The sequence below is a fragment of the Copadichromis virginalis genome, linkage group LG2 (assembly GCF_057382275.1).
Source record: "Copadichromis virginalis isolate Kocher_CV1m ecotype Utaka linkage group LG2, C_Virginalis_male_GT1.1, whole genome shotgun sequence".
Lineage (NCBI taxonomy): Eukaryota > Metazoa > Chordata > Actinopteri > Cichliformes > Cichlidae > Copadichromis > Copadichromis virginalis.
In genome coordinates, this window is record NC_140619.1 from 30,949,763 (window position 1) to 30,973,600 (window position 23,838).

At 39.9% G+C, this 23,838-nt stretch overlaps 2 protein-coding genes across 20 annotated transcripts in view; both read left to right on the top strand.

Annotated features, from left to right (window-relative positions):
• Positions 1 to 23,838, top strand: part of LOC146717655 (protocadherin alpha-C2-like) — a 214,921-nt gene that overhangs the window by 61,811 nt on the left and 129,272 nt on the right. The window contains exon 1 of one of the 19 annotated variants that reach the window (XM_085479135.1): positions 498 to 3,156. The exons of 15 other annotated variants lie outside the window; for them this stretch is intronic. In XM_085479135.1, coding sequence (XP_085335261.1) covers positions 799 to 3,156 — 2,358 coding nt within the window. In that variant the 5' untranslated portion in view covers positions 498 to 798. 3 more of the 19 variants (XM_085479095.1, XM_085479127.1, XM_085479179.1) reach the window with 3 other exon arrangements.
• LOC146717659 (protocadherin alpha-8-like) lies at positions 14,146 to 23,228 on the top strand. Its single transcript, XM_085429736.1, has 2 exons — positions 14,146 to 16,722; positions 21,968 to 23,228. Exons 1-2 carry the CDS (start codon positions 14,377 to 14,379, stop codon positions 21,971 to 21,973), a joined length of 2,352 nt encoding a protein of 783 aa, XP_085285862.1. The 5' UTR covers positions 14,146 to 14,376; the 3' UTR covers positions 21,974 to 23,228.

Here is a 23,838-nt window from a genome sequence, read left to right on the forward strand (position 1 = left end):
CTCAATCCTTCCTTACATTTGTTTTATTAGTAGCGCGTCTGGAATGAAATTAATGGCATGCTTCGTAACGAAATAACCATTTAAGACGACAAGGTCGTGAATATTTACTATTCTTAAAGTAATCAAAAAACAACTTTTGCAATTTGTCTTTGAACAGTGATGAACGTGGGATTTTTTTCCCACAATCTCCACTGTTTTCTCTTCTTTTCCGTTTCCTTCTCTTCTATTCCCAACCTTCTTTTGCTTAAAACACTGGCATAAATGAAATAAGGAGCCTGAGCAATCCAAAAGCCTCAGCATGTGTCAGGCAGCACTGTAGTGCACAGCATTAGCAGTTCTTTATTGGACTCGCTTGATTGAGTTTCTATTGAACTGAAATATTTTTTTATACTTACTGATGTTAACGCAGCGTGTTGACTCATATCACTTTATTTTGTCGTGTAATAACTGTTTCTTGTATAATGTTATGCCGACCCTTCTGATGTTTTTGAGATTTGTGTCACTTTTTTTGTCAAACATGAAAAAATCTGTTATAATATTTTTCCCTGCAGTGAGAACGCAGATCGCGTGGTGTCAGTGTAATCCAAACAGGAAGCCTTGCACGAGTTTCCCACCAGGGTTGTTTGGTTCCATTTCTTTTTTCGCGGCCGTTGTTGAGCTTACTACCGTGTTTCTTTGGCATTATGTCCCTCATTGTAGACAGAAGATGAGTATTTTCATATAAGGAACGTTTGGATTTTGTCGTTATGTTGCAGCAATCGATTATCTGAAGACATACTTGTGATCTAGGGTGTAACCATGGAACAAAGAAGACACGAGAGGCGAAGTGGGAGAGGATCTTTCCTTAGCTGCATGGCTGCTGTGCTTTTGTGCACTGTGGCTTCGGCGCAGATGCGATATTCTGTCTCGGAGGAGGTTAACGAAGGGACTGTGGTAGGAAACATCGCAAAAGATCTGGGAATAGATAAAAGCACATTAAAAGAGAGAAAGTATCGGATTGTTAATAGTGATGTAGATCCGCTTTTCCATGTAAATCCAAATGACGGTATCCTGTATGTGAGTCGGAAGATTGACAGAGAAGAGGTGTGCGCGGAGAGCACTTCGTGTTTAATAAATCTGAAAACTGTACTAGAAAACCCGCTGGAGATACATTACGTTGCAGTGGAGGTGTTGGATGTAAATGACCACTCTCCTCGTTTTCCACAGGAAGAGAAAAGGCTGGAAATTTCAGAGTCTGCGTTACCCGGTGTACGTATACCGTTACAGCCCGCACGAGATCCAGACGGCGGTCCTTTTACCATTCAGCAGTATAAACTTAGCTCAAACGACCACTTTCGGTTAGAAGTAAAGGATAAGGGAGAAGATGGGAAAATACCAATATTAATTGTGCAGAAATCTTTGGATAGGGAAGCAGCGGGAACCCATTCATTAGCACTGACGGCCCTGGATGGGGGCAAACCTGCTAAATCTGGAGAGATGACAATTCTAATATATGTTTTGGACATTAATGATAACGCACCTGTTTTCTCCCAAGATGTTTATTCTGTTACGCTTAATGAAAATGCTCCTGTAGGTACAGTAGTCGTCCAAGTGAATGCAACGGATTTAGATGACAGTCAAAACGGAGATATCGTTTACTCATTTAGCAGTGTTGTTCATCCTAGGTTATTGAAGCTTTTTGACATAAACCCTGTGACAGGTGAGATAACTGTAAAAGGGCAGATAGACTATGAGGAGAAGGATAAATATGAAATTGATATTCAAGCTTCAGATAAAGGTCTTGCTCCTCTATCAACACAAAAGAGTGTAAATATTAAGATAGTTGATGTGAATGACAATGCGCCTGAGATTGAAGTTACTTCATTTTCAAGCTCAATCCCAGAAGATTCCAGACCAGGAACTACAGTGGCTATTATAAGTGTAAATGATTTGGATTCTGGTCTTAATGGAAAAGTCATTAGTTCCTTAGGTGACGATGTTCCGTTTGCATTGTCACCATCTTTACAGGACAAAATGTATTCATTAGTGACCAAATCTCCTCTGGACAGAGAGAAACATTCACAATACGAGTTGACAATAACGGCAAAAGACGCAGGTCAGCCTCCGTTATCATCTGAAAAGACAATAAGTGTTACGGTGTCCGATGTGAATGACAACAGTCCAGAGTTTTCACTCAGCCCATATACTTTCTATGTTACTGAGGGGAACAGTCCAGGAGCTTCAGTGTTTTCTGTTAAAGCCTCTGATCGTGATGAGAATGACAATGCGCGCATTTCCTATCATATTATCAGAGACGGAAGTGAAGATAATAAATTCACTTCATTTCTAAACATAAACTCTGAAAATGGGGAAATTTTAGCACTGAAAAGTTTTGACTTTGAAACGATGAAAACTTTCCAGTTCCAAGTTGTTGCCTCAGATTCTGGAACTCCGTCACTAAGCAACAATGTCACAGTCAACGTCTTCATCCTGGATCAGAACGACAACGCTCCAGTCATCCTGTACCCACTCAGCTCCAACGGTTCTGCTCAAGGTGTGGAGGAGATTCCCCGAAACGTCAACGCAGGACACTTGGTGACTAAAGTCAGAGCCTATGACGCTGATATAGGATATAACGGCTGGTTGCTCTTTTCACTGCAGGAAGTGACTGACCACAGTCTCTTTGCTTTGGACCGCTATACGGGACAGATCAGAACACTTCGCTCATTCACAGAGACAGACGAGGCTGAGCATAAACTACTCATACTGGTCAAAGACAACGGCAACGTTTCTCTCTCAGCAACAGCTACTGTGATTGTCAAACTTGTGGAGCCCAAAGAGGCTTTTGCAGCTTCTGATGTTAAAAGTGCAGCAAAAGTTACTGATGAGGACAGTAACGTCATATTTTACCTCATGATAACTTTGGGAGCAGTTTCTGTACTTTTTCTCATAAGTATCATAGTGTTGATTGCAATGCAGTGCTCCAAATCCACAGACTATACTTCTAAATATCTGCCAGAGACTAATTATGATGGGACACTGTGTCACAGCATCCAGTACAGATCAGGAGAGAAGCGGTACATGCTCGTTGGACCCAGAATGAGTATAGGATCTACTATAGTACCAGGAAGCCATGCAAATACTTTAGTGCTTCCTGATAGGAGAAAGACATCTGAGGTAAGGCATATTTAAAGAACCTTTTTCCCAAAACCTACTCTAAATGCATCAATATGCACCAGGCACAAACTGATTTGTTTAGTGTGAACCTTTATTTTATGACAAATGTATGTCAGAAAAAAGACATTACTATTTCAACACAGCCTAACAAAAAAACAAGAAAGAAAGAAAGAAAGAAAGAAAGAAAGAAAGAAAGAAAGAAAGAAAGAAAGAAAGAAAGAAAGAAAGAAAGAAAGAAAGAAAGAAAGAAAGAAAGAAAGAAAGAAAGAAAGAAAGAAAGAAAGATTTTTTTTTAAATTTACCTGAATAGGTTTCACTGAGTCTGACTGAGTTGGATAACTTTTTAGTCAAAATGATGACGAGATTGTGATCATGGTAAAACTAAGAATTCTTTTGATGATTTGGCATGACATGGATTTGCTGCTTTTAAGTAGAACTTTTAACATTATGCACAATACTGTTTATTTCTTTGACCAAGCATACTCTATGGTATATACTTTTCTATGGCCTTAGCATACTTTTAGAAAAAGGGGTACTCATTTGTTTACCTTGGCAAACTTTGTGTGTTGGTCATTACATTTTCCTTTATGATTAGGCGGTTAGTAGGTCTCAGTTGCTTGAACTGGACAAGAACAAATAGACGAAACGTCATTGTCTGTCTTTTCATGCTGTCTTCATGTCCTTTTTCTTGAACATTATCTTTCATAACCCAAGATGACCATATTTTCTCTGGTAGTAGCAGATAAGATCAGTCTGCAAACAAAACTGACTGAATGTACTGTAGCAATAGACTACAAAAAGTTAAAATTCCTCTGGTGACTTGTGTAGGAAATGTAATATTGTCAGAAAATGTAGCTAGAAATTCTTGAAGTTTATGGCATGTGCTGTCCATGGTCCTGACCATGTTCATGCTCACTTCACAGTAAACAGTCCCAACAGAGCTCTATTAGCTGTAACTGATATGATATATAAATCAAATTTAATGACATGAAGTAATTTAATTTACTGGTCATTTAGAGGGAATCTTCTCCACACTTTCAGATACTTTTTTTTCTTTGAGCGTTTTTTCAAGAGTGCACTACCTTATAATTTATTTACAAATACCCCTCAATTTATGTCGAAAACTTCAAAATAAGAATAACACATGAGTTTGATCTTTCGATTTAAGTTTCACATAGTTCTGATTTTCTGTAGTGATTGTTTTGCTCACAAGGTGTCAGTATAGTGAAAAGAGGCAGCATTAAATGTGTTTTCTATCGTTGCATTTTGATTGAGCCTCTTGATAGCGTCCCGGTTTGGATATTAAAGCAGTCGTTTCTGAGCTTGGGAATACGCTGTTCGTGCTTGTGCTTGTTTTAGGAAAAGGGTGATTGTTCTTTACTCATGGACGATTTGTATTGGATCGCTGCAGTGCTGGATTGCCCTTATAAGTGACACTGATGCTTTCGGGTGTAACCATGGAACAAAGAGGACATGAGAAAGGAATGGGGAGACGACGCGATGTCATCTGCATTGTTGTCCTGTTTTTGTGGAGCTTGGCGTCGGCACAATTAAGGTATTCAATCTCAGAGGAAACTAACGAGGGAACGGTTGTTGGAAACATCGCAAAAGATCTAGGATTAGATAAAAGCACACTGAAAACAAGGAAGTACAGGATTGTTTCTAGCGGTGCTGAACCCCTTTTCCACGTAAATCAGAACGATGGTATCCTGTATGTGAGCCGAAAGATCGACAGAGAAGAGGTGTGCGCGAAGAGCAGTACGTGTGTGATAAATGTTAAAACTGTGCTAGAAAATCCACTGGAGGTCCATTACGTAGGAGTAGATGTGCTAGATATAAATGACCATGCTCCAGTTTTTCCAGAGGAAAATAAAATACTGGAGATTTCAGAATCCGTTCTACCCGGAGCACGATTTCAGTTAAAACCTTCACGGGATCTAGACAGTGGTCAGTTTTCTGTGCAGCAGTATAAACTTAACCACAACGACCACTTCCGTTTGGAAGTGAGGGATAAAGGAGATGATGGTAAAATACCTATACTGGTTTTACAAAAAGCACTAGATAGGGAAGCAGCGCACAGTCACTCATTGGTGCTAACGGCACTAGATGGGGGGAAGCCACCAAAATCTGGAGACATGAACATTTTGGTAAATGTTTTGGATGTGAATGATAACACGCCCATTTTCTCAAAAGATCTTTATTCGGTTAAGCTCAATGAAAATGCTCCTGTAGGTACAGAAGTCATACAAGTGAATGCAACTGATCCAGATCACAGTCAGAACGGAGAGGTAGTTTACTCATTTGGCAACAGTGTGAGTAATAATGTGTTTAACCTTTTTGATATTGACCAGTCAACAGGAAAGATAACTGTAAAAGGTCTGCTAGATTATGAGCAAAAGGATAAATATGAGATTGAAATTCAGGCGTCAGATAGAGGTTTGGCTCCGTTAACTACGGAAAAGAGTGTAATTATTAAGATTGTTGATGTAAATGATAACGCACCGGAGATTGAGGTAACATCATTTTCAAGCTCAATCCCAGAAGATTCCAGACCTGGAACTACAGTAGCTCTTATCAGTGTAAATGATTTGGACTCTGGAGTCAATGGAAAAGTCATTTGTTCATTAGGTGACGATGTTCCGTTTGCATTGTCACCATCTTTACAGGACAAAATGTATTCATTAGTGACCAAATCTCCTCTGGACAGAGAGAAACAGTCACAATATGAGTTGACAATAACGGCAAAAGACGCAGGTCAGCCTCCGTTATCATCTGAAAAGACAATAAGCGTTACGGTGTCAGATGTGAATGACAACAGTCCAGAGTTTTCACTCAGCCCATATACTTTCTATGTTACTGAGGGGAACAGTCCAGGAGCTTCGGTGTTTGCTGTTAAAGCCTCTGATCGTGATGAGAATGACAATGCGCGCATTTCCTATCATATTATCAGAGATGGAAGTGAAGATAATAAAGTCACTTCATTTCTAAACATAAACTCTGAAAATGGGGACATTTTAGCGCTGAAAAGTTTTGACTTTGAAACGCTGAAAACTTTTCAGTTCCAAGTTGTTGCCTCAGATTCTGGAACTCCGTCATTAAGCAACAACGTCACAGTCAACGTCTTCATTCTGGATCAGAACGACAACGCTCCAGTCATCCTGTATCCACTCAGCTCCAACGGCTCGACTAAAGGTGTGGAGGAGATTCCCCGAAACGTCAACGCAGGACACTTGGTGACTAAAGTCAGAGCCTATGACGCTGATATAGGATATAACGGTTGGTTGCTATTTTCACTGCAAGAAGTGACTGACCATAGTCTCTTTGCTTTGGAGCGCTATACAGGACAGATCAGAACACTTCGCTCATTCACAGAGACAGACGAGGCTGAGCATAAACTGCTCATACTGGTCAAAGACAACGGCAACGTTTCTCTCTCAGCAACAGCTACTGTGATTGTCAAACTTGTGGAGCCCAAAGAGGCTTTTGCAGCTTCTGATGTTAAAAGTGCAGCAAAAGATGACGAGGACAGTAATATCATATTTTACCTCATGATAACTTTGGGCGCAGTTTCTGTGCTTTTTCTCATAAGCATCATCGTGCTGATTGCAATGCAGTGCTCCAAATCCACAGACTATACTTCTAAATATCTGCCAGAGACTAATTATGATGGGACACTGTGTCACAGCATCCAGTACAGATCAGGAGAGAAGCGGTACATGTTAGTTGGACCCAGAATGAGTATAGGATCTACTATAGTACCTGGGAGTCATGCAAATACTCTAGTGCTACCTGATCGGAGACGAGCATCTGAAGAGGTAAGACATTTATGTTAGAGAACGCAATAGTTTGCAGTCATATTACTTCATTCACCTTCTATAACTTCACAGAAAGGCATTTGGACCAGCCGTTATTCACTGTCCGTTTTCTTGAGATAGTATTCATATCCCGATTAGAAAATTATTTTAAAAATAAATTTAAATACTATAAATATTTTGTATAAAAATATCAGACTATTAGTATTTAAAGTTATTATCTGGAAACATCTAACGTTTTTCAGAATCTAATTATACTGTCTCTACTTAGAACCTTCTAATTAGCTAATGAGGAAAAGTGATTTTCAGATTCCTCTAAGCCTGTAAGTCAAAGTAAATAAAGATGCTCCTTTAGAATTACCTGGAAACAGCTGCAGTATTTTGACTTTCTTGCAATACACAACGAATTCGCACGGTGTCAGTGTGCTGGCAAAAGACAGACTGTATCTTGTCGTCATTGCATTAGGGTTCCACATTTTTATTATCTCCTGGGTTCCCTACAGACAGAATAAGTTGAATGGATGCTGCGATCGTTTTACAAATTTTCCGGATTTGTTACGTCTTTTGAAATAAGCATCTCATAGGTATGTGCGTGTTGGACTCTTTTCTTATGACACTGTGACTTACACCGCGAAGAGTTGGTTAATTTTGTTTTAATGATGGGACAAAGAGGATGCGACCGAACGTGGATGAAAGGACGGAGTGTTGTGTGCTTGATCGCTATGCTTCTGTGCGGTGTGGCATCGGCTCAATTAAGATATTCCATTTCTGAGGAAGTTGAAGAAGGAACTGTGGTTGGAAATGTAGCAAAAGATTTGGGATTAGAGAAAAGCACACTAAAAGGCAGGAAATACCGGATTGTAACTAGTGCCATAGATCCTCTTTTTAATGTGGATCAAAACGACGGGATCCTGTACGCGAGGAGAAAAATCGACCGGGAAGAGGTTTGCGAGCGGAGCAGTACTTGTACAATAAATCTGAAAACGGTGCTAGAAAACCCACTGGAAGTTCATTATGTTGCTATAGAAGTGGTGGATTTAAATGACCATTCTCCCACATTCCCTGAAAAAGAGACAACACTGGAGATTTTTGAGTCTGTGCTACCAGGCGTGCGAATTCCGCTGCAACCCGCACGAGATCCAGACAGTGGCCCCTTCTCTCTTCAGCAGTATAAACTTAGCTCTAATGACCACTTTCGTTTGGAAGTTAAAGACTCAGGAGACGACGGTAAAATACCTGTACTGATTGTTCAAAAATCTTTAGACAGAGAGACTGCAGGAAGCCACACGCTCATACTAACGGCCATGGACGGGGGTAAACCTCCGAAATCGGGTACTATGAATATTCTAGTCAGTGTTTTAGATGTAAATGATAATGGCCCCATTTTCTCTAAAGATGTTTACACAGTGATGCTTCATGAAAATGCTCCGGTAGATACAACAGTCATTCAGGTAAACGCAACAGATTTAGATGATGGACCCAACGGGGATGTGGTTTATTCGTTTAGCAATGGCGTGAATCGTAAATTCTTTAAGCTTTTTGATATTAATCAGAAAACAGGTGAGATCATTGTAAAAGGGTTAATAGACTATGAGGAGAGAGACAGATACGAAATTGAAATTCAGGCATCAGACAAAGGCCTGCCTCCAATGGCTACACAAAAAAGCGTGATTATTAAGATAGTTGATGTGAATGATAACGCACCTGATATAGAGGTTACATCATTTTCCAGCTCTATCCCAGAAGATTCCAGACCTGGAACTACAGTAGCGCTTATCAGTGTAAATGATTTGGACTCTGGAGTGAATGGAAAGGTTATTTGTAGTGTAATTGATGATGTCCCTTTTGTTTTATCACCATCTTTACAGGACAAAATGTATTCATTAGTAACCAAGACAACTCTAGACAGAGAGAAACAGTCACAATATATAATAACAGTAGTTGCAAAAGACGGTGGCCAACCATCGCTATCATCTGAAAACACAATAAGTGTTACAGTGTCCGATGTGAATGACAACCGTCCAGAGTTTTCACTCAGCCCATATACTTTCTATGTTACTGAAGGGAACAGTCCAGGAGCTTCAGTGTTTTCTGTTAAAGCCTCTGATCGTGATGAGAATGACAATGCGCGCATTTCCTATCATATTATCAGAGATGGAAATGAAGATAATAAAGTCACTTCATTTCTAAACATAAACACTGATAATGGCGAAATTTTAGCGCTGAAAAGTTTTGACTTTGAAACACTGAAAACTTTCCAGTTCCAAGTTGTTGCCTCAGACTCTGGAACTCCGTCATTAAGCAACAACGTCACAGTCAACGTCTTCATTCTGGATCAGAACGACAACGCTCCAGTCATCCTGTATCCACTCAGCTCCAACGGCTCGACTAAAGGCGTGGAGGAGATTCCCCGAAACGTCAACGCAGGACACTTGGTGACTAAAGTCAGAGCCTATGACGCTGATATAGGATATAACGGTTGGTTGCTTTTTTCACTGCAAGAAGTGACTGACCATAGTCTCTTTGCTTTGGACCGCTATACAGGACAGATCAGAACACTTCGCTCATTCACAGAGACAGACGAGGCTGAGCATAAACTGCTCATACTGGTCAAAGACAACGGCAACTTTTCTCTCTCAGCAACAGCTACTGTGATTGTCAAACTTGTGGAGCCCAAAGAGGCTTTTGCAGCTTCTGATGTTAAAAGTGCAGCAAAAGATGATGAGGACAGTAATGTCATATTTTACCTCATGATAACTTTGGGCGCAGTTTCTGTGCTTTTTCTCGTCAGCATCATCGTTCTGATTGCGATGCAGTGCTCCAAATCTACAGACTATACTTCTAAATATTTGCCAGAGACTAATTATGATGGGACACTGTGTCACAGCATCCAGTACAGATCGGGAGAGAAGCGGTACATGCTAGTTGGACCCAGAATGAGTATAGGATCTACCATAGTTCCGGGTAGCCATGCAAATACTCTAGTGCTACCTGATAGGAGACGCACATCTGAAGAGGTAAGAAAGACTTTATTTAAACAGTTGTTTTGAGAGTAGTTCACAATTCTCAGACACTCCAAAAAATACTGACTCAACATATTTAGAGCTTTATTTCCGTTGATATAAATATGTTCAAAGTGCTGCGTTAAACTTTCTCTTTATAACAGCTGAATAGAAACAGAACATAAATTTGTCGTGTGTATTCATCACCCAAACTAGCTGTGTGTGTGTTAATGAGATCGTTGTTGTATGTGTTTGCTAACAAGTAACGAGGTGATCTGTTAAAATCATAAATTAAACTACAGTTAGTGTGCTATGGTTTAATGTTAATTTTTATCCCTTTTGCCTTTGAAACTGAAAATATCTAATCAATCAGAAACAGACAACCTTTCGACTGAACATGAAAGATTTAATTTTAAAAATTCAAGAAAACAATAATTGCTTTTCAGAACTAGAACACCTGAAACATTTCTTTGGTAGTTTTCCCACTTTAGAGGCCCTTGACAAAACTGTAGCAGATTTCAAGGAATTGCAGGGAACTGAATTGTATCACTGAAGTTACTGGGTGTTCTATATTTTCCAAATGAGGAAGCCACAGTGATGACCTTTTAGAATGATGGGCGTGCTCAGAGCAAATTATGGCGCAATTTCTGACGTTTAAAAGTCATTATCGATAATGACACCGTGTTTTAATACATATAATGCTGTCTTATTGTCGTTGCATAGTTAAATCTATAACGCGCATGTTTATTTAATTCCCATAACATTTATGTGTGCTGAAAGTGTATCAGACTTTGTCGGTGTGCGTCTGCCTGTGGTCGGTAGTGTTGCTGTCCGTAGTGCTGAAAGTTGTTTCAGTTCTACAAGCCTTTTTATTAGAAATAATACAGAAATAACTCATATAGATTTCCAAAGAAGGAACCTTACAAATCATCGATAATATATCTTATTCTTAGCAGAACGCTGTTTTGTTTCCTGCAGTTGCCAAATAGTTTTGTTGCTTGAATTTAGTTGATTTTATTTCATTTCTTAGGTTCACGGTGCTGCAATAACGTCATATATCGCATGGTGTCGGTGTAATTACAAATGTTTTCGTCTTTTTGTCGTCACCAGCTGGTCCAGCCCTGTATTTTGGCATTTCGTGCAACGAGCTTAAATAAGAAATCAGCTGCTTGTCGTTCTCGGTGGTGTGCACAGATAGGTTTAATTTATGGAGAGCAGGTTAAAAAGGAACCCTGCTGCACTTTATGTGTAAACGACACAATAATTGATCCTGAAGTCGTAATTTTATTCTGCACATAATGGAACAAAGAGGACGGCGGATGTGGATCGAGCGATGGAGATGCATAGTCTATGCGGTGGCATTGGTGATGTTTGGGAGCGAAGCCTCGGCTCAGATCAGATATTCCATCTCTGAAGAGGTTAAAGAAGGAAGTGTTGTTGGAAACATTGCGAAAGACGCGGGGATTGATAAGGTTACGCTGAAGGAAAGAAAGTACCGCATTGTTGGCAGTTCAAAGGAACCCCTTTTTCATTTGAATCAAGACGACGGTGTTCTGTATGTGAGCAGGAAAGTGGACAGGGAAGAGATTTGCGAACGAAGACTCGATTGTGTAATAAACCTTAAAACAGTGCTAGAAAATCCTCTGGAAATCCATTATGTGACCGTAGAGGTGGTGGATGTAAACGACCACTCCCCCATCTTTCCAGAGAAAGAGAAACGACTTGAAATATTTGAATCGACGATACCGGGTGCAAGATTTCAGCTCCAACCTGCACGAGACCCAGACGGTAGCCAGTTCTCTGTTCACCAGTATAAACTAAGTCACAGTGATCACTTTCGTTTGGAGTTAAAAGATAGAGATGATGGTAAAATGCCATTTCTAGTTTTACAGAAGCAGTTAGATAGAGAGGCTGCGAGAGAGCACAAGCTTCTCCTTACCGCTATTGATGGGGGGAGACCGCCAAAGTCGGGAACAACGCAAATACTGATTGAGGTACTTGATGTTAACGACAATGCACCTGTTTTTACACAAGATGTATACTCTGCTATGCTGAATGAAAACGCATCCCCCGGCACGTTAGTCATACGGGTGAATGCCACAGATTTAGATGAAGGAGCAAACGGTAAAATTGTTTACTCTTTTGGTAAGGAAGTAGAAATCAAACTGCAAAAACTGTTTTATATAGACTCGAGCACAGGGGAAATTAAAGTGACTGGTGAAATTGATTACGAAGAAAATGAACGCTATGAAATTGATATAAGAGCGTCTGATGAGGGGACAATCCCTTTATCAACAGACAAAAGTGTGATAATAAAGGTAATCGACCTGAACGATAACCCACCCGAGATTGAAGTCACGTCATTTTCTAAGTCAGTTCCCGAAGACTGTAGGATTGGAACAACAGTAGCTTTGATCAGCGTGAATGATTTAGATTCAGGTCCCAGTGGGAAAGTCTCCTGTGTCATACCTGAGGATGTTCCTTTTGCTATATCGCCATCCCTCCAAGATAATATGTACGCCATAGTGACCAAGTCACTGCTGGACAGAGAAGAAAGGTATTTTTATGAACTTACAGTTGTTGCAAAGGATGCTGGTGTTCCATCACTCTTAAGTGAAAAGACAATAACTGTGGCGATATCAGACGTGAACGACAACAGGCCTCAGTTTTCAGTCAGTCCTTACATATTTTACATCACTGAAAATAACGATTTAGGTGCACAATTATTTTCAGTAAAGGCGTCCGATTGTGATGACAGTGATAATGCGCGTATTTCATATCACGTTTATCGGGACAACAGCGAAGGCAGTATGGCATTGTTTTTAAATATTAACTCGGAAAGTGGAGATGTTACGGCGCTGAAAAGTTTTGATTTTGAAACGATGAAAACTTTCCAGTTCCAAGTTGTTGCCTCAGATTCTGGAACTCCGTCACTAAGCAACAATGTCACAGTCAACGTCTTCATCCTGGATCAGAACGACAACGCTCCAGTCATCCTGTATCCACTCAGCTCCAATGGTTCTGCTCAAGGTGTGGAGGAGATTCCCCGAAACGTCAACGCAGGACACTTGGTGACTAAAGTCAGAGCCTATGACGCTGATATAGGATATAACGGCTGGTTGCTTTTTTCACTGCAAGAAGTAACTGACCACAGTCTCTTTGCTTTGGACCGCTATACAGGACAGATCAGAACACTTCGCTCATTCACAGAGACAGACGACGCTGAGCATAAACTGCTCATACTGGTCAAAGACAACGGCAACGTTTCTCTCTCAGCAACAGCTACTGTGATTGTCAAACTTGTGGAGCCCAAAGAGGCTTTTGCGGCTTCTGATGTTAAAGGTGCAGCAAAAGATGATGAGGACGACAATAACGTGATATTTTACCTCATGATAACTTTGGGCGCAGTTTCTGTACTTTTTCTCGTCAGCATCATCGTGCTGATTGCGATGCAGTGCTCCAAATCCACAGACTATACTTCTAAATATCTACCAGAGACTAATTATGATGGGACACTGTGTAACAGCATCCAGTACAGATCAGGAGAGAAGCGGTACATGCTAGTTGGACCCAGAATGAGTATAGGATCTACTATAGTTCCGGGTAGCCATGCAAATACACTTGTGCTTCCAGATAGGAGATGCACATCTGAAGAGGTAAGAAAGGCTTTATTTTAACAGGATTTTTTTTTGTTTTTTTTTGAGTAGTTCACAATTCTCAGACACTCCAAATACTGACTCTACATATTTAGAGTTTGAATTCGGTTGATATAAATATGCTCAAAGTGCTGCGTTAAACTTTTTCTTTATAACAGCTGAATAGAAATAGAACACAAATGTGTAGTGTATATTCATCACACAAACTGATGAGTATGAGTATCCTATGAGTATAGGATCTACCATGCAAATACACTAATGCTACCTGATCGGAGAGGGACATCTGAAGAGGTAAGAATGTCTCTCTTAATTTGAATATCTCATGAAGTAAAATTAACATTACTATGTTTTTGGAGGAGTTTGAACGAGATGATTTTGTTCATGTTGAAATGATGTCGAGTGCACTTTTCCCGTGTTTTGCTTGACCCCTCGACACGAAGTTGAAGCTTTTAAACACTATTTTTATTATCTCCATTGTAACGTCAGCTCGCATGGTGTCACTGTTTGTGAAAATTAACGACTCCCGACTGTACGTCTTCTACGTCAGTAGTTTTGCGCTACAGTATTTCTCGACAGGGTGCACTTGCGCTTTGGGGGGCAATGGCTTTAAATCTTTGATACCCTCGGAAACATTATGTTTCGGAATCCTGGAATATTTGGTTTTCATCAGCTCCAGTGTTTCGGTGTAAATTCATATTTCAATGTTTAACCGTCCTGTTCCTATTATTTTACTTATTCTGTGAATTCGCCATGGCAAGACGGGGATGCGGAGTACTGTTGGAGCGCCTGGTCGTCTTTATTGTTTCTTTGGCTCTCACTATGAATTCTTCTTCCGCACAGCTGCGATACTCTATTCCCGAAGAGCTAACGGTGGGTTCTGTTGTTGGAAATATCGCTAAAGATTTAGGGATGGATCACAGTGCTTTGCATGCTAGAGGATTTCGCATCGTTTCTGGATCGACTGAACCCCTGTTTCAACTCAACAGCAACGGCATAGTACACGTTAACAGAAAAATAGACCGAGAAGAGGTGTGTGAACGGATAACCACCTGTATTCTCAACATAAAGACTGTGCTGGAGAATCCCTTAGAGGTCCACTACGTCGGCATTGAGGTTTTAGATGTAAATGACCACTCTCCCATCTTCACGGACAACCAGACGCATTTAGAGATATCCGAATCTGCTTTACCTGGGGCGCGATTTCAGCTACAAGGCGCCCGTGATCCAGACAGCGAGATGTTTTCTATTCAACAATATAAGCTCAGTCAAAATGACCATTTTCGTTTGGAGGTTAAGGATAGAGAAGAGGATGGCAAAATTCCTGTTTTGTTTTTACATAAAGCGCTGGACAAAGAGGCTGCGCGAAGTCACAGATTGCTTCTGACAGCAGTTGATGGAGGAAAGCCCGCTAGATCAGGGACGATGGAAATTATTGTTAATGTTCTGGATGTGAATGATAATATGCCAGTTTTTGCCAGAGACTCATACACTGCTGAACTTGATGAAAATTCACCAATTGGCACAACTATCGTACAAGTAAATGCCACAGATTTAGATGATGGTTTAAATGGGGAGGTGGTTTATTCATTTGGGAATAATGTAAATAAGAAATTACGTGAAATTTTTGAAGTCGATAGCAATACAGGTGAAATTATTGTGAAAGGGCCCATAGACTATGAAGAAAAAGACCGATATCAAATTGATATTAAAGCTTCTGATAAAGGGCAAGTCCCCCTGGCAACAGAAAAAAGTGTTAAAATAACTATTTTGGACTTAAATGACAACACACCTGAAATTGAGGTGACATCCCTTTCAAGTGCAGTCCCTGAGGACTCCAAACCAGGAAGGACAGTAGCACTGATAAGTGTGAATGATAAAGATTCAGGAGTAAATGGAAAGGTGATGTGTTCTGTAAGTGAAGGTGTACCTTTCATATTAACGCCTTCATTGCAAGAAAATATGTACTCTTTAGTCACCAAGTCAATGCTGGATAGAGAACAGCAACCCAAGTATGACATAAGAATTGTTGCAAAAGATGCTGGTAACCCGCCACTGTCATCTCACAGGATAATAAGTGTGATAATATCAGATGTGAATGACAACAGTCCAGAGTTTTCAACAAACCCATATATGTTTTATGTGACTGAAAACAATGCTGCTGGAGGATCTTTATTTTCTGTCAGTGCTCATGACTGTGATGAGGGTGATAACGCCCATATATCATATAATATTATGAGGAATGCTGATGAAAAATTGACATCATTTCTAAGTATAAACCCTGAAAATGGAGAAATTGTGGCACTGAAAAGTTTTGATTTTGAAACAATCAAAACTTTCCAGTTCCAAGTTGTTGCCTCAGATTCTGGAACTCCGCCACTAAGCAACAACGTCACAGTCAACGTCTTCATCCTGGATCAGAACGACAACGCTCCAGTCATCCTGTACCCACTCAGCTCCAACGGCTCTGCTCAAGGTGTGGAGGAGATTCCCCGAAATGTCAACGCAGGACACTTGGTGACTAAAGTCAGAGCCTATGACACTGATATAGGATATAACGGCTGGTTGCTTTTTTCACTGCAGGAAGTTACTGACCACAGTCTATTTGCTTTGGACCGCTATACAGGACAGATCAGAACACTTCGCTCATTCACAGAGACAGACGACGCTGAGCATAAACTGGTAATACTGGTCAAAGACAACGGCAACGTTTCTCTCTCAGCAACAGCTACTGTGATTGTCAAACTTGTGGAGCCCAAAGAGGCTTTTGCAGCTTCTGATGTTAAAGGTGCAGCAAAAGATGATGAGGACAGTAATGTCATATTTTACCTCATGATAACTTTGGGCGCAGTTTCTGTGCTTTTTCTCGTCAGCATCATCGTGCTGATTGCAATGCAGTGCTCCAAATCCACAGACTATACTTCTAAATATCTGCCAGAGACTAATTATGATGGGACACTGTGTCACAGCATCCAGTACAGATCAGGAGAGAAGCGGTACATGCTAGTTGGACCCAGAATGAGCATAGGATCTACTATAGTTCCGGGCAGTCATGCAAATACACTAGTGCTTCCAGATAGGAGATGCACATCTGAAGAGGTAAGAAAGACAATTTTATTTCTAGGCAGTTATGCTATAATTTTAATCAGAAATAAGAAGCTGATCCTACAAAATAATCTACTCAACAGGAACCGTCAAGAAGCATAAAAAAATATTCACTGTGTGAAATAAGTAGGCTGTGTGTTGATAAAACGCCTTACATGTGGTTTTCTGGTTAGCTCTCACACAGTCCAAACTTCTAATTCATAAGCAAATTGAACTGTTGCTTCTATGCCGTGTCTATACCATAATATGGTGCTCTGCTTTTGAAGTTTAAAATTATTTATAATACTAATATCACCCAAATATCCAGTCAGACACTTATTGTGGTTTGCATGTATTTATGTCTGAGTCTGAATGAAAAACTGTGAGCTTTGCGCTGTATACGCTTGTTTTTTTTTTTTCATCTTTAATTGCATCTATATATCCTTCCTGTCTATGAGGTTTCTTACATGGGCTTAAAGCAACTGAATGACTGGCTATGAGATTTCTTGTGGTTTGTGCTTGCTGATGCTGTTGAGGTGATTCAATGGGCCATGAATGGCTGGAGCTAAGACAGAGAAGAGCAGAGAGTGCCTGAGGCGGGTGTGCAGTGCATCACAATGTGCAGCAAGTCAGGTGGGGTTGTTTCAGCAGGGATGTGAATTCATTCCAGGAGTGAAAAACAAGCAATATAATTTTACTATTTTTTTATTTGATTGGTTTGTTGTGCTTTGGAATTGAGAAATACTGATGTAGAAGACTGTATATTTAGCACACTGCACACAAGCTTCAGAGTGCATGATCCCCTTTGACTTACTGAAAATAGGTCACATTCTATGACATGTGCGAAGGTCTGCAAGCTAGAGTCTGAGAGGTGATTCTCTATCGAATATTGTGTGTTGCCCATAGCAACACACTGGGAGATCCACCTCTCAGACTCTACTGGTTTCCACAGACTAGCATGCACTCAACGGTCTTAGCAACAGCAGTGGAAGAGGATGAACGAGGGAGGGATGGAGAAAGCAGTAGAGTAGGGGGAGGGGATGTGGCTTTTGTACAGCTCATCTATAGAAACCTCACAATATTTGATAAGAATTGGTTTATGTCTATATAAACTCGTGGATTATAATACCACATTCAGCACTGTAAATTAGAAAGAACATGCTGCAGATAGTAAAGGAATAGCAAAGGCAGGAATATTCTAGCTTTTAATTAGATATTTTATAGTATGGAGGATAATCTATTCACCCAAAAAACTGGGTCAACGTTAGATTCCCTACACAGGAAACTGACAGAAAAAAAGCACATTTTAAATTATAAACATATATGTCTGTGCTGAAAACTGGTGCTGTATGAGAAGCTACTGAGCAGCATGTGAAATAAAGCAGCAAGCTAAAGCTTGAATACAGGAAGGTAAAGGATCGGTTCAGATTCAGAGTAAGAGAGGCTGGCCACACTTTCTCTGCAGTTCATCTGTCCAGATTTATTTAGCTCTGCTAGCAATAACTGCCCCTCTGAGCGTATGTGTGCATGAATGAATATTTTATATGCACGTGTCCATGCGTGAGTGTGAGAGAGATAGAAATCAGGCTTTGTGTGTGTGTTGCAGCACAGCAGCAATGCTAAGCTGTGCCTGGACAGCAGATGCCCAGAAAAGATGTGATTAAAAATGAGAGCATCTCATTAAAACTAATAAGTGCTTGGAAATGTCATTGCATCACAGACTGTGAGCTGATTGCAAGTCTTTTAAAGAATTATAGTGTATTTTTATTTATTTTATTCCTGCGCCATCATAGTTTGTTTTTTAATAGTTAGGAAAAAAACAGATGGTAAGAGGAGTGGATGAGCTGTAATTACTTTAATGCAAGCACATGGGATGCACCTTTGTTGTACAGTAAATAAACAATTTTTAATATGTATATTACTATTGCAAAAACAGATGAAAAAATGACTCCTGCATTTGAAACTTGCTGATCTTAATTTAGTTTGATGTAAGAAGACGTAAACTGTTTACAGTTTTCATTCTGTATGCTCTCCTCTGTGGGGGTGTGGCTGCTTGCTCCAGTGGCTTTGTCTGTTTGCTTGGCTGGCTCAGCAGATCTCTGCAACTGTGTTTGCATGCGGTATGTCTACACAAAATGTTATCTACAGTGCAGTTACCTAAGTGTGTCTGTATACATTGCTTTTATTGAATAGGTGACAGCACGTTCCTCATTAAACTGCATTCATTGCAGTTTGGGAATGTTGTAAGAAGCCAATCATGTACAACAGTAGTGTGTAGTCATTTCAGCAACTTTCCTCCTATTTACCTTTCTTTTTGTGTCTTTTCTTCTAAAGTAACACATAAAATGCTGACAGCTAAACACACTCATATCATGCTTCACTCTACTTGCCTTTGCGTTTTAACTTATTCTGCACCTAATCTTCTGCAGCTAATCCCTCTCTCAAATTTTATGAAAAATAACCTGCATTCTTTTTTTTCACTGTCAATTTGCTGTAAGTTTTGTTTTCTGCTTTTATAGCAATGAGTGTTCCATCAGTATACTACTCCATGCAGTGCTCACTGTTCTGCCTCTGCTCTGAGGACTGCTTATCCTTCCTCTTTTTTTGCAGCTTCTCTCTCTCTCCCTCTCTCACTCTCTCCCCTTTCATACTGATTTTGCTCTCAGTAGTTCCCTTCCCCCTTCCCACTCTTGGCCTCCTTTTCCCACTTCCTTGTTTCTGTTCTTCCTCTTCTCCTTCATATGGTGCACTTCTTTATTTCCCGGGTGATATTTGACTTGCTTTCTGCAATCTTTCTCTGGTTATGCCACATGCTCTTAAGCTGTGTGCTGCTGTGCCTCATGCCTGTAGGGTCATAGCAGTGGATGCTGAATGTGCTGTTGTATGTCAGTAGGGCACATTCTCCCTTATTGCTCCAGCTTTGTATGAAGACGCCGCCACTCACATTGAGGTCAGCAGCAGTGATGGTAATCTAATTTTGGACACATAGTGCAGTACAGCAAAAACAGCTACCATCATCATGTTCACACTTTACACATGCACACTTGTCCCCATAGATGCACATGCAATATCACATCACTGATATCACCTACTGTGTCTAATCCTCTTTATTCAAAGGCACTTTCACAGATAAACTGACTGGTGTGTGTGTGTGTGTGTGTGTGTGTGTGGGGGGGGGGGGGGGGGGGGGGTAGAAACTTAGTGAGTTTCCTTCCAAGTAAGCTTTCATGTTCTTTATTAACTTCCGACTTTTCTCAGATGCTGCTGTTGTGGAAAGTCCTACAGCACACAATTCTTTCTTAATAACAGCCTTTATTACAGAACGGCAAGGTGTGAGTCTTCACCAAGTGCCGTTACACTACTTGAGTGTTATACCCCAAAATGGAAAGGGGGGACAAAACATGATCACAAATGTTTGTTTGTTCAGGAAAGAAGAAGGCATGCACAATTTTAACTTTGCTAAAACTGAATTGTGAAGTTGAGTAATGATAAATGTATTTTATGTTTAGCAAAAACTTAGGTAACTGGAACTGTATTTAAAAATAATCAGGTTAACTTATGACAACTTCAGCCTTTTAAACTGATCAAATGCATCTAATATTTTTTGTTTAATTAGACTTTTCTTGAACTAGTGCACAAAACTCTGCAACAATACCTAAAATACAATACAAAAAATAACTTCCATGCTTGTTTATATTTTATGATGAGCATACTAAGTAGATTCACATTGTTATTGAACTTTTTTTTTCTTTCACTGGACATTGATTTTTATTTTTAAGGTGCAATCACTTACTGTTGATTGGGGATTTGCTTTTCACTGCAGAAAAACTGATGTGGCTCAGTGGAAGAATTCAAGGAACACATTGACTTTGACAGTCTGGTTTTTATTAGTGTTGAACTGAAGCACGTGATTTGTAGATGTTTCCAAACAAGTTGTCTGAGCTGCTATTTACTACGTATCTCTGCTATGAGTGCTTGTGTTCATATCTGTACTTCCTCTTAGTAAACATTTAGGCAATATGGTGCTGGTTAATCAGGAGCTTAATGTCAATATCAACAAGCATTGCAGCAATGCATCTTTTAGTGTTCTTAGTAAATAATCTGTTTGTTGACCTCTGTGTGCTGCACTTTGAACAGAGTTTCAGAGAAGGGCTGAACGAAGATGTGTTTTGTGTCAAGATGTTTTTATGTCAAGTTAAACTCAATTATTTAACTTTACCTTTGAGTCTTGTATATTCAATTTTAAAATTTCCACTTCGTATGTTTAATGCATGACACTCACTGCAGTTTCAACCACATGAACCACTCGCACAGTACAGAAAATGCCCTTATTTGATTAAGCTCATTTAATAAACACAATAAATCAACTAGAAACATGACAAGAAGATGACCTGGATTTTTTCAGTTGCTTCTGGACAAACAGGGCAAAAATAGAAGTCAATGGGATAAAAATGTAATTGCAGGCTGCACTCACATCTGTGGGGCAACACTGCTTGGCATAGCTCCTTTAGCTCTTGTCATTTGCACTAGGACATGACTGATTTAGAGCCATGTGTAGCTTTAATGTCAGATGGCAAAAGCGAGGCAGTACTCGTCAGTATTTGGGTCAAACTTTCTTTAGTGTTGATAAAGATACAACTAGAATTTATCGGGTGTCCAGCAAAATTTGACACAGCAAATCATAAAGAATAATAGCAAAAAGAAAAAAAAACCTACATAATTCCTGTCTTTTATTTTTACTGTTTGAAAAGGTCTGACCCTTTGCTATCTCTACCACTTGGTTATATAAGCCATCAATTTCATTATCTCTCAGTCCATTGACTCATGAGTCCCATAGATTGGTCCTTGCTACTCTTATTTTAGAATCACTCTAGTGCAGCTGAATCAGTCCACGGAGGCCTTTCTCTGGAGCTTTAGCTGGGTCAACTTCTCTAAGCATTAAAAACATTGCACCAAAAAAAGTCATTTGCATACACTATCTCCATGTGTCCCTTTAACTCCTTGATGGATGATATGAGCCTTGCTTAGTGTACTGCATTGTGATGATTTGTTCACTGTCTTTATGTCAAGCTCTCTTTGCAATGCTTTACTTTCCTAACAATAGTCATATTAATAGTATCATAATGCTTAACAGTACTTAAGTCTAGACATATATGTCTGTGTGTTGTAATGCAGAGTGATTGGTAGCTTTGTTAAGTGCATTGAGCCATGTGCAGTGTTTACAAGTTGTTGTTTTTCCTCTTTTTTTCTGAATCAACAGAGATAAGAACAGATGCTGGTCTGTGCTGCTCTTGTTTGGCATCAGTGCTCATACAGCCAGAACATCTGCTGCTGTGCTTAGGTCATCATGCCATGCCCGGAGGATTGAACTGACTGATGGGTCAGGGCAAGGATACACGCAAGACAGCCAGCCATTAAGCAGAACACTAGTAAAGACACATATGGCTTAAAAACCACTTTTAATTTATCCTGTACCAAAACCTAAAAACAGCACAATGAAGTGTCCTGAGATCTAGATTTAGGAAATAGGAATTTAGTGAATTGTGAGAGAAAGCATGAATGAGTGAGGGAAATTCAGAGTCTGCTGTTTAGATGCTGGGTGTAGCCTTGCTAAGAGGATTGCCTTCTTATCCTTGCACTGCTCACTGCGGGGTAAATGGGGTAAATGAGGTATACGGTCACAAATGACATATACTTGTCTAATTAATACCGTATTTGTTGCCACACATGGATGGAATCAAATGTTGGCCGTTAGAGGGATTGAGTCTGTAGCTGCAGGGTTCCTCTTCCCCGTGTGGCTATTCGGCCTGTCTAGTTCCCCTACTAAACATCTTGAGTGAAGTCAATGCCTTGTTTATTCTTATCTTTCTGAATGTTCCAGCCCAGCTTTCAATGTGCTAATGTTTTATTCAATGTAACCAAATCACAAGACTTTTTGTTCCTGCAGTGTATATCTGGCAAAGCTCTGTGTTGCATGTCACACCCCTCTTTCACTCTAAATGTTCTCAATCTAATTTCTTTTAAAAGAAAAGCTCTACAAGGTTTAATACAACACAAACCACACATTATCCCGTTAAAATAGGTCTTATTAGTTATATTATTAAAACTTTTCCCAAAGAAAACCAATGGGACAAAGTCAAACTAGATTGTTTATTATTTCTCTTAAAGGTTGAGACTTGAAGTTTCACATGATATGGAGGAATAGTATGTGCATGTATGCCGCAAACAAAAATACTATATATACTGTAGCATATACCGCACAGCCTGGGTGGGTACAGGTATATCATACATTAATCCATGGTATCTGAAAGGATGCACAGTGTGTGTGTGTTTGTGTTTATGTATGATCACATGACACTTGACGCAGACACATGAGAAAGCCCATTTTAACAGTGATTAAAGCTACAGTGTAAAAAAGTCTCCTTGTATTCTCTGTGTTTTTAAAATGGACATTCAGCTCCTCCAGGTCATTTTTCTTAGTGTGTGATGCAGTGAGTTTTTCTGTTCAGGACGTGAGTCATCTCATCCCACATGTAGCTTTTCATTTTGCGAAGTTGGTCTGCTGGGTTTATTTCAGGATGAACCATCTGTCATAAAAAATGAATCAGGAATGTGGGCATTTAGGGTTGGTGCTAGTATTATTTTAACATGATATTAGAAAGATGATAGGCTATGACATTCCCTGTAGTCACACAGGCACACAGACAAACATACACACACACACACAGAGCTGTGTTTTTGTGTTTACATGTCTGTTCATTCCTAGACCTTTCTCTGTTTCCCACAATCAAATCTAGTAGTGTATGAATAAAACAATGACACAAGGGTGTGGAAGATGATGATGCTGTGGCTCATACCACACGCTCTCCTCCTACTGACTGCTCCCCCCCCCCTTTCCCCAATCTTTGTTCTCTTGATTACTACCCCACTTTTCTCAGCCTCATGTGCTTTCCTTCTCATCTTCATCTCTCCCTCATTTCCTTGCCATTTCTTGCTCGATTCTTCAATCAGTGTATTTGTCTTCATATTTCTTCATTTCATTTCTTAAACAAAGAATCTCTTCTCCTCCTCCTCCTACGCATCCTGATTTCTTTTTGCTGATACTCTTTCTTATGCCCTCTCCTGTCGCTT